This window comes from Pundamilia nyererei, unplaced genomic scaffold, assembly GCF_000239375.1.
Source record: "Pundamilia nyererei isolate P.nyererei 1_Seehausen unplaced genomic scaffold, PunNye1.0 scaffold00381, whole genome shotgun sequence".
Lineage (NCBI taxonomy): Eukaryota > Metazoa > Chordata > Actinopteri > Cichliformes > Cichlidae > Pundamilia > Pundamilia nyererei.
The window spans coordinates 95,465-109,667 of NW_005187782.1; the positions used below are offsets into that span (position 1 = coordinate 95,465).

At 39.1% G+C, this 14,203-nt stretch overlaps 1 protein-coding gene across 2 annotated transcripts in view; it reads right to left on the reverse strand.

Moving 5' to 3' along the window:
• LOC102193936 (SWI/SNF-related matrix-associated actin-dependent regulator of chromatin subfamily E member 1-like) overlaps positions 1–7,085 on the reverse strand; it is an 11,499-nt gene extending 4,414 nt beyond the window's left edge. The window contains exons 1-10 of one of the 2 annotated variants that reach the window (XM_005752789.2): positions 7,009–7,085; positions 6,425–6,482; positions 5,444–5,487; positions 4,700–4,798; positions 3,338–3,418; positions 2,588–2,719; positions 1,539–1,710; positions 1,235–1,407; positions 874–975; positions 420–657 (exon numbers count right to left, since the gene is read on the reverse strand). In XM_005752789.2, coding sequence (XP_005752846.1) covers positions 420–657; positions 874–975; positions 1,235–1,407; positions 1,539–1,710; positions 2,588–2,719; positions 3,338–3,418; positions 4,700–4,798; positions 5,444–5,487; positions 6,425–6,431 — 1,048 coding nt within the window. In that variant the 5' untranslated portion in view covers positions 6,432–6,482; positions 7,009–7,085. Of the gene's footprint in view, positions 1–419; positions 658–873; positions 976–1,234; positions 1,408–1,538; positions 1,711–2,587; positions 2,720–3,325; positions 3,419–4,699; positions 4,799–5,443; positions 5,488–6,424; positions 6,483–7,008 lie in introns of both variants that reach the window. The other variant, XM_013915857.1, reaches the window with a different exon arrangement.
• Between the last annotated feature and the right edge of the window lie 7,118 nt (positions 7,086–14,203).

The window sequence follows — 14,203 nt, forward strand, 5'->3', positions numbered from 1 at the left end:
CAGTTGAAGTGTACCTCTGGTGCAAATTACTGACCTCTGTCATCATTTTAAGTGGGGGAACTTGCACAATCGGTGGCTGACTAAATACTTTTTTGCCCCAGTGTATATACAGTGAAACTGCTTTGAACGACTCCTCCATCAACCCAGTGGCTATCAGGTGGATTATGATTGTACTTAAATCCAAACAAGTTTTAAGATTTAAAGCGTTTTATCCAACATGCCTTATTCACACAAGCACTTTCCATCTATATTTAAATATTTTCAAAAATTCTCACACATTGATGGATGAATCTTGGGGATTGTATTTTTCCCAAGGATATTTGGCTTGCAGAATGAAGCACCCAAGGATAGACTCACCAACCAGACACCCTCCCCACCCCCACCCCCTGTGTATGTCTTTGTGTCCCCCCCACTGGTACCTGTCTCCATTGGTGTAGGTTTGTCCTCCTCCTTGGTCCCTGAGGTGGGGCTAGCATTAGTGCTGCTCTTCTCTGCAGCTTTGTTTCCAGCAGCCTCCTGTTGCTGTTGAGCAGCTTTCTCTGCCTGCTCAGCAGCCTCCCGCTCCCGCTCCTCTGCCCGGCGCCTTGCTGCCTCTTCAGCGGCAGCCATCTCTGCTGCTAGTTTCTCCATATCCACTTCCACCTTCTGACTGCACAGCTGGAAACACACAAGACTCAATTAAACAAAATGAATTTAAAAAGTTGCAAATGTCATAAGACTGAAGGCAAAGGGAAAGTAGTAGGCCTACACTTACAACACAACAGTCTGTGGTGACAAATTTCTATCTAAAAGGGATATTTAGTCATCTAGAAATAAAGCTCTCCCTTCCTACACACTCAGCTCTCTCTAGGTAAATAAACAGCGCTGCTTTACCCGCTTCAGCTCAGTATTGAATGAGTCAGTGGTCTCCAGAAAACGTCTTTTCTTGTCTTGATGGCGGTCCTCGATCTGAAGAAGTTCAGCTTCAAGTTTCCTCTGAAATCACAAGCAATCAATCAGCAGGAATAGATCCTTCCTTTTAAATGTGAAACAGTTTATAAAACTAGTGCAACTACTTTTGGTTGTAAGCAAAAATCTTGTCACAAGGAAGCCAATCCCATTTGAGGAATGCACATTTATATTAAAGTGTAAACAATGCTTTTGAAGTCAGTTTGAGTAATATTAACACCACATTAGCTTTACAAGCTAAAAAACAAAGTAACAAAATAGAAGCAAAAATGTCCTGCTAACATACCTGGTGCACCATAAGAGACTGGACCTGCCTCTTGAGGACCTGCATGCGGGCTGTGGTGACCACAGAGCGGACGTCGGGCACCACAATCTCACTGAGGATGTCACTAATGAGCCGGTGGTTTCTCTGGAAGCGAGCTGCTGCTGTGTGCTTCACTGAGAAACCATCATCATAATCTAGGTGGAGCGAAAAGACAAGATGGGCAGAACCATGACGAGGACAGACAGGTCAGTGTTTATTTTAAGCGCATTACATTACATTGTGAAGTCATGATTAAAAATCATAGATATCTTCATAATTAACCTACCATCAGGATCTTCAGCAGGCTGAATGCTCATGTACGGCTCTCCTTTGTCCATACGTGACTGCCTCTGCCTGCTCTCCTCCTCCATTGCCGCCTCAGCCCGGTTCTTGGCGTTGATGTAGGCCAAGTAGGCAGGTGAGTTGTGGTAGGCCTTCAAAGAATCATTGTACTCAATCTAAGAGGAAGAGGGACAGGAAAAGAAAACAAGCCCTTTAAAACAACTCTGATCATTTCTTATTTTTCAATGCAGGGATTCTTTAGTTGTCACTTCTACAACAGCTGTTGAACTGCCAACATGTAAAGAAGGTATCCTAGAGCAACGGGTTACTTACAAAAGAAATTTAGGCTACGTTCACACTGCAGGTCTTAATGCTCAGTTCCGATTTTCTTGTCTGCTTGTTCACACTACAAATAAAATGTGACAGCAAACGTGCTCTAGTGTGAACCCTCAAAGCGACCGCATGCGCAAAAGAAGACGTCACGCACAACGTGCGCTGTTTAGACCCAGACCAAACAGTATTGTTTGACTGATGGCCCTTAACATAAAGACTTGCTTCGGACTTTACGTTTCCCAATTTTGCTTTAAGTTATAAAGTTATTTTGTTATTTACATATGGCCTAATGATGACCCTTATTGCTGTTTAAGAGAGGAGCGGTGCTTCAAAGGATAGCTGCAGATTATACAGTACAAATAAAATGTTCACGTTTCTCCAACGTTGACTTCCAAACAGTTTCACTAACATCTACACTGGATGACTAGGAAGCATTCACGATGTCTTCTCGGGCACGTCTCCGGCGCTGATAATTGGCGTCTGTCTTGTGTCAGTGATGCAAAAGGCGGATTTAATGTGACATGACCATTCAAACAACAGTCGCTTTCATCAGATATGTATCGGATTCAGTACCACATACGAAAGTGACCCAGATCGGATTTGTGCTGTTCACGCTAGCATACCATGATCGGATATGGGTTGCATAGGGTCAAAAAAGTGGGATTTAATGCGCTTTCGCCTGCAGTGTGAACGTAGCCTTAGACTCTTGCTCCTCCTTACCTTCTCAGCCTCGTACTCATTAAGGTAGTCCTGCTTCTCTTCATCACTCAGGTCCCTCCACATGCCCCCAATAATCTTTCCAATCTCCCAAAGCTTTAGGTCTGGGTTGGAAGCCTTTACTTGGTCCCATACCTTTCATATTCACATCCACACACACACATCCACACACACACATCCACACACACACATCCACACACACACACACACACACACACACAGGATCAAATGACATTGACTGTTACAATACAAAGGAAATACGGGAAGCAAAGTACAGAGGTAAGAAACAGTGGATGAAATTATTAGTAAGGAAAAGCATAACTACTTAAGTGCTGCAAGAAAGCATGATGGAAGATATTCACTTATATATGGAATTCAATTTTTTTCTAAATGCAGGATCCTTTAGATCACATTTTGTTTTTGAGCATACAGTGTTAAAATTACAGCTCTGAAACTAGAGAAAAGCAGGCAAGAGATGAGCCTATAAGGGGGAAAAATAGAGTGCCAGGGACAGATTATCCCCGTAAGAGGAAACATATGGAGATGTAGCAATTTTGCATGTTGACAAACACAGAAGGCTACTGTGAGTCAACGGAAACAAAGTGGAGAGCCTCCACTAGGTGGCTGAGGTGGTGGTGAGGCGTCATGGCTTGGCTGTTTCCCACCCTCAAACCCCTGCCAGCTTTTCAGGGGGATGGGAGGACAAGCAGTAAAAGCAGACACCGTGGATGGGTGTCTTACCTTCCTGCTTACCTTCCGGCTGTACCGCATGTATGGCATCAGTGGCTTGTCTGGTGGTTTGGGAGGCTTTGGGACGGTGATGCCCGAGGAGTTCTGTGGAAAGAAGGAGAGAGGGGGCACAAAGAAGAAGGAGGAAAAAGTATGAATGGAGAGATGGAAGGTATGAAGCCAAAGGGAAACAAACAAACAAGGGCCAGGTTTAGAGAGTGAACAGAAAAAACAAAAACTATCATAAAACATCTGCTGATTATGGTCTGATATGGTTTGTGGAAAAGGTAAAACAACAGATGTGAATGTAAACATGACAATACACAATACTGAAATGTTCCTTAATGCTTTCATACAGTCAGATAAAAACAATTTTGATGTGTTAAGATGTTCTACAAGCCAAAGAATGGCTTTAAGTGTTTCAGAGCATCTCTGTAAGGCAAATGATGTTTAGATGTTTCACAGGCTGCTCATTTACATTACTATCACCCCCTAACTGGTGATGCAGAAAATGTTTTTTTTGTTTTGGCTGTTCACTTTGGTTTTGTTACAAAAAAAATGAAATTCCAACATTGTCTCAGTCAGTCACCACTGACTGAGTGCACAATGAGTGGGAAAATAAATAAATTTTCAAAGTGAACAGTTTCCTGTAGCATTGCTTTCTCTGTGTTTTGTTCTGCTGTAATATATCTTGTTTTATGCAAGTGCACTCAGAGCCTGAAGGAAAAAACCTTGTTTAACAAAAGGCTGGCAACTACTGTTGTGATACAAGTTATCTCAGATTCGGTTTTAGGTTGTGCTGAAAGAACTAGCAACGTTTGGCTAATTTGGCAAGGGCAAAACATCTTTTGAAGATAATTCAAACAATAAAGGAACACATTCACCACAAAGGTAGTGTTTTGCCTATGCCACCATGCACACCCACAGGAAGGCTTGTGTTCTAGTCCGACAAGAGCAGATATACTTTCTATCTGACTTGATTACTGCTAACTGCAGTGCAGGAACTGTTAAGGCCGGATTGGTCACATTGAAAACGTTTTATCCCCCCCCCCCCAAGTCAATATGAAAATAAATCTTATTCCGTTTATATTTTTTTCCAAAAGCAGAGCTGTCATCAAATGTTACGTTCCAACTGACATCACATCTTACTTTTTTTTAATGCATTAATTTGTTTTTTCAACACACATTTATGCACGCAACTGAAGCTCTTTAAAGCTGCAAGTCATATATTCAGTTTCCCCACTTCAATATACAGTCTAAGCCTTTCTTACAATCCTATCATTCTTCTCATACCTGGGCCCTTTATTCAATCCAAAACATTTACTTGTGCTTTACACTTTCTGTTACATTTAATTTGTTTTTCAAATCGCTCCATCAATTCATTACCCTGCTGGAGCCTCCGGAGCTCCCTCCCAGTCGGAGGTTGTTGTAGGCCAGATGGCTGTAAGGGTTGTAGCCCACAAACCCTGGGGTGGAAGGCATTTGCTGATGGAAGACAAATGAGACAAAACACGAATGAGAAATGGCTCACACACAAGAGGAGGAAGAGGGATAAACATAAATAAGTGAAAAGGAGGGGGAAACATGAAAATACATGTATATATAGATATATATATGTTGACTTTTTGATTTGTTTGTTCCATGATCTTATCATGCAAGGCAAAAAAGGCAACTGGATGGCATTAAGAATTAGTGCACAACAAAAACTTATTTAACTGAGTGTGTATCAGCAGATTTCAGCTCTACACAGTGCTTTGCACTGCATCTGAATGTAAGGAAATGAAAAGCATCAAAACAAGCATGTACTCTGTTACTTCACATATGTCTACTAATAACATCAGCCAAGGTAGATTCTGCAAAGCTCTTCAGTCAAATAACAAACTAACTTGATCCCCATCAGTAATCTCAAACACCTTTGGTGAAAGACCTAAAAAAAAAACGTGTGGCATGACAGGAAAAAGGGGTGAAAGCGATGATAGAGAACTGAAGAACAAGGTTTGTGGCAACCTTGGCACGTTCACACATTAAAGATTTAAAGGAAAGTAACAAAGAAAAGAAGCAAAAAAATAACATGGCCCTTGGCTGCTAAACCATGAACACTAAGACTGGTGCTAAAAGTGGGACACTTACTGTTGTTGGGGCAGGGGGAGGGGGAGGAGCGTAGGATGGTCGTTCTGTTCAAAGTTAAAAAAAAAAAAAAAAAAGAGAGAAAAAGAAAAAAATGTTAGTCAACGCTTGCATACCTGCTCTGTACAAATGACATGTTTTCCCCACTGTTTACTTTTGCCTGACAATAATACCACTTGAGTGTGAACAGTGAGGGTTCTTCCTAACTGTCTACTGTGAAAGTACTTCAGCCCCATTTTTCACTCCTCTGCATCATGAATGTCTGAAAAGAGATGCACTTCTATATGAGGTAATCCAACTGACTGCTGCTGTCACCCAGGTACATTTTGCAATTCAGTATTACTTTCAGTTTTCAGCCATAGACAATTCCTTATTTTTACATTTCCATTAATGCCAAAAAACTAGATCTGTAGCATTTCACTTTATCGACCAGCCTGTGCTGGTCCTGAGTGTTACTCTGATGCTCTTCTGGGTCTTAACTGTCAGTTGTACATTTTCAAACTCCACCACTGTGTTCTGCATCTCAAGTCCAGAGTCCTCATTTCACTGCAACGTCAAACTCAATGTGACCGCAGAGCAGAACAAAGGCTACCATCACCATCTCCAGTTTGAATCAGTTGACTTTGAGTCTATACAAAACACGAGGAACTGACTAAAGAGGCAGATAGTACATATAGGACACAAATCTGATTCTATGAGAAATAGTGCAACTGTACACACTCTTCAATGTTGTTTTTATTGAAAAGTCCACCGATCTAGACAGCATGACACTATGAAGCATGGCAACCTAAAGCATAAAATTCTGCATGACGGCATCCTATGTGCAAAAACAGCGCAAAAATGTGCTTTATGTTATCTGAGTCCCTTACTTAATGAAATAGTATTCCTACATATTTTCCCCAGTGTACTGGTCGCATATATGAACCATAGAATGAGACAGGTGTTGGCATATAAAGGATATCAATGACTGATTTATTTACTTACTTGACATCGCAGCTGAGGAGCGGCCTATGGAATGGAGGCTATTTTCATGCTGGTTAAGCTGAAGAGGGAAACATAAAGAGAAAGGAACTCAACTACAGTCCACTTTGTAGTTTCGGCGTAGAACGAGGAAAAAGAAAAAAAGCACCGGTAAATGAGCGGATAACAACAACAATGGCTGACTGGGTTAGCATTAGCTTACAAGGCCTACTAGCTAAACTCGCCGACACCAAAACCTCTTTGTCCCATATTCGTACGAGTTATCCATCGAATTTAATGGCTCTAGATCCAAACAATAAAAGCAAGCAAACACGAATATGCTTTCATTCAAAACTATGTGACACTTTTAAAGAGCAAAACGCTTAAGCGACGTCAGTATAAGCCTTGCTGTTAAAGCTAGGTTAACGAAGAAGTCACCAGCTCCCGCTATCAACAAACATCAATTAATCAACCAGCCCAAGTTTCCTCTGGCACATGAAAATGTTTTCCCGCTTCATCCCCGAAGTTACAAAATGCAACAGTGACACTTTTTAAAATATAAATACGTGCATATATTTATATATACACGCATGCTGGGAACAACATACAGCAATTCACTTAACCGTCCTTTGTTCCCTCTGTAGGGCCGCTTGTTCCGCCTCTCACGCACACACCGGAAATGATATTTTTCAAGCAGGTCGTCCGACGGATAAGAAATGAGCATTTCATAATAAAAGTATATTTGTGTTAAAATACTTTTTTTTCATGTATTTAAAATATCCCAACATCCAAACTATTAATTTTTGTATTCCAAACCACTTAAAAGTATGTGTAAACCGTGGAAGATATTGATGTATCTTCTTGCCAGAAAAGCGAAACCATCAAATGCCTTAAGCCAGGATAAAGGCCAGCAGGGGGAGATTCCTGTGGTTGTAAGACAGAAGGATTTATTAGTCAATCCTTTAACCAGTGAGTCTGTGTTTAAAACAGTTCTGTCATCCCTGTGATATTACCCTAAGTTGGGGAAGTCCTGTTGTGAAGCTAGTTGGTTTTCTGAAAATGGACTTGATCTCAGTGTGACACCTCATGCTCTTTGTTCTTCATGGCTGACAAGCCATTAGCCAGTGAATGTACTCTGGTTTAGCCATCTTTGTGACATCAAATAAATATTATAATTTACAAAATAAAATTAATGTCCCATTCAATAAGAGGTAACACCAGCAGCAGAGCCAGTTATCAGGAAACTATCTCTTGACGTCATACAGTACACAACCTGCGAAACCAGAATCGATGCCCACTGTTGGTCATTAGAAAAAAACACATTCACTATTCAGATCTGGAAGCTACATCCATCCATTGAGTTCTGGTTACTGACTTTCCTGTTGCTTACCTAGATTTTTATGGCTCTTTCTTTGGCATTATATTTCACAGTAGTAAAACCTACAGACTTCATACTATGTTATTCTTAAAACAAAATAATTTTCCATGTTTGTTACAGTGGTCAGTTCCTCCCCATTTTTATTTCTCATACTCTCAGTCTGAAGTACGCTTTTCATACCAAATCATATTGGTCAGTTTTTAAAAAAGACATTTGTTGCCCTCTTTTGCTACTTTGATGACATGGTAGGGTTAAAAGAAATTCCATTGGCGCCATTTTTAGTGTTAATTCTGGTTGCAAAGACAATAGCAAGCCACAAGATGGCAGTAATGTAAAGGATGGATGCTAAGATATGAGCTCTTTGAAAACAACCTTATATCTTTCAATGTCTTTCACAATTCTACTGATATTTGTAAAAACCGCCAGTGTAGAAAAAATATCTACACTGTAATTCAACTGACATACAATTAGACATGGCTCTGGATTCCTCATCATGTTAACGTTCATTTAATAATAATAATACAAGTCTTGTAATCATTACAATCTTTTACTGGAATTTAACTTGCAGTGCAGGAAACACAGAAACACGAGAGAAATTGTTCTGCACTGCAGTGACTCTGAAAAATAAAATGACTGAAGTACAATGAAAAACTTTTGTAAAACTTTGAGCACATACTCGGAAGATGCCGGACATAAATATTCCAATAGATATTCCAAACGTTGTTCTGGAAAAATCATTTTGTGATGTTATCAATGCACTTACTTTATGTGCACATGCAGTGTGAACATAAAGAATGAGTGTTCCACTTATTCCCTGTGTGACCCCTGGTGAGTTGTTAAAATTCTAAAAAGTGCTGTACTTCAAATATTGTACTATTATTAAAACATGTTCTCATGGAGATGCATTTTCCCGTGTAGTGTGCGCAACAAAGAGTGCGCAACAAACACAAAAGTGTTCCATCATGGCCACAATATCAGACTGCAGCACACCTTGCATTAAGCACACAAACCATCATTGTGTGGTTTTAAAAAATGTATTCTGTTATAATAATTATGTTTCTCTTTCTTTAAGTAACCGATTTGGGGAGGTGGCTGTTTCTCATTTCACGCAAAAGGCGTGGCCGAGGGCTGAGAAAAACACAATAATGCCTGCTCAGCTGTACCAACCAAGTGCTTGTCAGAAACAGGGGTATTTTTGGTTTTGTTACGTTATTTTTTGTTTAGTTAGTAATGGTGTTTCTTTTTTTTCCCCCCTATTGTGTGTAAATGGTTTGGCCAAACCACTATAAAGGTTGTGCCTTTGTCTTTAGATCAGTTTGTGAGTTAAGTTGTGTCTGCTTTGTTTGGTTAAGTTTCTGTACTGTTTACATGTTGTCATGTAGATCTAATAAACAAGAATACCTTTATTATAGAAAAGTATAGGTTAATGTTATTGTAGTTACTATTCATTAGAAATATCAGTAGATATATGACTGTAAACTTTTTTAATTCAATTCACTTCACTTTTATTTATATAGTGCCAAATCACAACAGCGGTCAACTTAAAGTTCTTTATATTGTATTGTACTGAAACCCAACAATATTGCAAAGATAATTCGAACAGTCACACTTTATAACAATCAACAGTCTTACAATGAACTGGCTTGAGATGACCAGCTCAGATTGAAGTCCTTTTTACTCACTGTGGTGGGGTTGAGCTGAGGTGGAGAAGGATGAGAGTCCTTGAACACATTTTTATTTTACTGATGAATTCATTGAAAGTCAGTGTCGGGTGTGTTTTCATTACTGCCTGTCCCCACTTTAGTGCTCTCCCATGAAGCAAGGTCATCATGAAGCCAATCTTAGACCCTAGCTGAGACTCTGCTGAAGGAACACCAAAGAACATTGCATTAGGAAACCAACAGTTTTATTCAACTCATCTTAAAAAACTTCTGGTATAGGGAGTGACCTCTCCAGCGTCTTGGAAGGTTGTAACGAGTTGTCCAAGCCAAAAGTTTGTACCAGGTTCTGTGGAACAGGTGGGTTAAGCAGTGTGACTGGAGCTGGAGTGGGGACCGTATCTTTTATCTCAGCCGGGCATTAAAATACCAGCCCTAACTATATGCTTTAGCAAAAAGGAAAGTTTTCTTGAAAGTAGAGATAGTGTCTGTCTCCTGAATCCAAACTGGAAGCTGGTTCCACAGAAGAGGGGCCTGAAAACTGAAGGCTCTCCCTCCCATTCTACTTTTAAATACTCTAGGAACAACAAGTAGGCCTGCAGAGCGAGAGCGAAGTGCTCTAATAGGGTGATATGGTACTCTAAAAGTGCTCTAATAGACTTTAAGACCTTGTATGTGAGGAGCAGGATTTTGAATTCAATTCTGGATTTAACAGGAAGCCAATGAAGGGAAGCCAAAACAGGAGAAATCTGCTCTCTCTTTCTGGTCCCTGTCAGGACTCTTGCTGCAGCATTTTGGATTAGCTGAAGGCTTTTCAGGGAGTTTTTAGGACATCCTGATAATAATGAATTACAGTCGTCCAGCCTGGAAGTAATAAATGCATGAACTAGTTTTTCAGCGTCACTCTGAGACAGGATATTTCTAACGTTAGAGATGTTGCGCAAATGGAAGAACGCAGTCTTACATATTTGTTTAATATGTGCGTTGAAGGACATGTCCTGGTCAAAAAAGACTCCAAGGTTCCTCACAGCGTTACTGGAGGCCAAGGTAATGCCATCCAGAGTAAGAGTGGTACATAGCCGATTATTAGAGATAAGTTGATCATATTTAAGATTGAAGCATTAATTAATGGCAGGACTGAACATCAATGGTACTAAGAGTAGCTGTAGATAATATTACATCTGTGAGATGATTATTGGTAATTTTTTCTCTAATGATTAAAATTTTATTTGTGAAGAAGTTCATGAAGTCATTACTAGTTAACGTTAAAGGGATTGTTGGCTCAACAGAGCTCTGACTTTTTGTGAGCCTGGCTACAGTGCTGAAGAGAAACCTGGGGTTGTTCTTATTTTCTTCAATCAGTGATGAATAGTAAGATGTTCTGGCTTTGCGGAGGGCTTTCTTATAAAGCAGCAAACTATTTCTCCAGGCTAAATGATGATCCTTTAAATTTGTGACACGCCATTTCCTCTCCAGATTACGAGTCATCTGCTTTAGGCTACGTGTTTGAGAATTATACCACAGAGTCAGTACTTCTGATTTGAGACCTTAGTTTTCACAGAGGCTACAGTATCCAGAGTCGTACGTAGTGAGGAGGTAAAATTATAAACAAGATAATCGACCTCTGATGGTGTAGCGTTCAGGTAGCTGCTCTGCTCTATGGTACAGGGCATTGAAGATGATAACAGTGGGTGGATTATATTCTTAAACTTAGTTACAGCGCTTTCAGAAAGACATCTACTGTAATAAAGTCTACTCTCCACTGCTGTGTAATAATGTCAATAAAAACAAGACAGTGCTTCAGGAGCACTGTGTCGAGGCTTGGTTCATCTGGTCAGAGTCACGTGATCAGGCACATCCGAGCTTCATTCAGTACATCATTGCTTCGGTACCTGATTCAGTGGTTTATACAGAAGTAAATCACTGCCAGGATTTGTGGCGTGATGCGCGAAAATAGTGAACCAGTGTGCGATATAATGAGTCATGGAGCCCGTGAGGAAGAGAGGATGCTCTGCCTATTCCTAAATAAAAAACAAATACAATAATTTATGTGTAATGTTTTTATTTTATCTGTTTATAAGCAATTCTACCCCAGGGTAAAATCATACCTATAAGCTATAATATATTATATATAAATGAACATGTCCACTGATCAGTTACACAGCATGTAAGCATAAGCATTACTCCCAGCCTTTTAAAACAGCGTCTTATATATTTTTATATATAATGTATTTTTATCTATGAAGTTTATAAATGTTCAGAAGTCACAAGCAAAGGGAGCACACACTATGGCACATGTGTAAACAAGGATGGTTTATTCATCAAAATTCTTTAGTAATCCCACAGACATAACATTGCTTTTCTTCACCCCTACAAATACACATTCAAAGAACCACAATTGTAGCCTAATTTCACACAAAATCGTCACATGACATTAATGATAATAAAGCCGTTCATTTTAATTTGTAGAATTTAGCTGCTTTTCAGTTTTTAGCCAACAAAAGAGGACTGCGTTTAAATGTAATGAATGACCAATGATCCCTTTTTTTTGATACATGCTTCAGTGCTTTAGAAAGCTTCATTTGGCCTTTACTAGTGAAAACACAGTTTTGTTTTTTTTAGCTAAAACAAAAATGTCAAAGCAGCTGGAAGTTCAAGTCTCCACAAAACTTTGCAATAAATGCAAACAATAAGAAAAGTAGGAGGAGCGCCTCAGCTTCCTTATGAAGCTGCCCAAATGAGATTATCCAGAACAGGCGTGTCATTCTCAGCACGTGTGTTAGCCTGAAGGTGGGAAACTCCACTGTTCCCGACAATGTGCATAGGCCAGCACATACACGTCCGCACACAAAGAGGGAAAATGGGAGAATGAAGACACAAACCAGTCCAGAACAACAGCTCAAAATCATCATCAATTTTAATTAGGTTACTGTGTCCATACTGTGTATAGTAAATAGCCTATATGACTATGGCTACTACTACTCCTACAACCGTCACCAAACAGTTATGTGTTATCTGAAAGTTGTGATATTTAAAAATTCTTATATTTTAAACATAAAATAATAAAAAAGACTTTGAACATGCATACAGCTATTTATTAATCATTTTATACTGTTCAACTTTATCACCATTGTTTCTGTATTTTGCAAATATGTAAATCTCATATTTAACATGTTAGAAAAAAGATGGTTAAAAATATTTATATTTTAGGTATAGGTATAGATTAATATGTATTTTATATTTCTCACTAATTTTCTACTACCTCAGTTATTGTGCTGAAGTGTGGGAGAATACATATGCGAGTAATATAAAACCCCTATGCTTGCTACAGTAGAAAATGGTACGAATGGTTCATAATGTTAAATATAGAGAACATACAAATGATCTGTTTATAAAATTGAAATTGTTGAAATTAGAAGATTTAGTGACATTACAGACAATTACTCATGTTCAAGGTAAAAAAAAAATGCATTACCTCTTAAGTTACAAAGGTTATTTGTCATGTGTTTAGGATGTGGGCATTGTAGAAGGAAATTTTACTACTTTACTACTAATTTTGTACTTGTACAGTATTATGTACTGGAATTTAACAAACACATCTTTCTTGCAGGAAACAGAAAAACATTTACCTAAAAATAAAAATGCAGTGCAAGATAGAAATGTTTCTGTATGAGTTCAAGTTCCTGCAGATTACATATTAAATCAATGAATAAGTTCTCAGTAATCTTTGATTCATTTTGCAGACCTTCTATTGTTTATCCATATGTTGACAGTTGGCTTTGCTCCAGATGATGAATCATGTTACTGCTATAACTCGCCTTGCAGGCTTTTTCCGTGTCCTTATTTATTAGATGGTAGTCATTGTTTTGTCCTGTCAAATGGTATGCTACCAGGTAGCTCACATGCAAGCTAAACATCACTGATTAAAGTATGTGCTAATAATAATGCAGTAATTATCTCTGATTATTGACAAACAATCAGAGATTATTACTGGAAGTGCCAAGGATGTTATAAGCTTGCTGGATGCTCGCACTGTCTCGCAGTACAAAGTGTAAAATGACATAAATATATTCATTAACACTCATCTAAAGTCATCATCTGCTTAAAGTAGTGTATTAAAGGCAATGGACTATGAACTCAGTCTTACACTGTCAATTAGGAAGAAAATAATAAGTGAAGGATTTTTTTTTTGACCAGGTAAACTGCAGAGATGGAAAATGTCGTAGATGCACCAGATATTATTGGGAATGTGTTTGGCATTGGTCAAGGTATTGCCGGGGCACTGCCAACAGATTGTGCATGCACTGTACAGATAAAGAATGAGCGTTCCACTTATTCTCTTTGTAACCCCTGGTGAGTTGTTAAAAAGTGCTCGACTTCAAATATTGCCCTATTTTTAAAACATGTTCTCATGGAGATGTATTTTCCTGTGTAGTGTGCACACAAAGAGTGGATGCTACACCATTCCCTTCCCACCTACCATTCAACCATCTGCTGAAGGGGAGGCTCAGTTTGTCAAGCGTCCATCCAGACTTAAAGGAGCAGTGAGCATCATCACTTATGATCTTTGCAATAGTTCTTCCAAAGAGGCAGCTGCAAAAATTGCCATCATGTTCAAGGTGCCATTAAAACAGAAGCCAAATCAATGTGGATTGGGAGTCTTTGATATTGGCACAGAGTGTAACCAAGATCTCTTTTATGAGATGTCCAAAAACTCAGGCACAACATTTGTCAGAGGCCCAGCCAAAGGCCCCAATCTCACATACA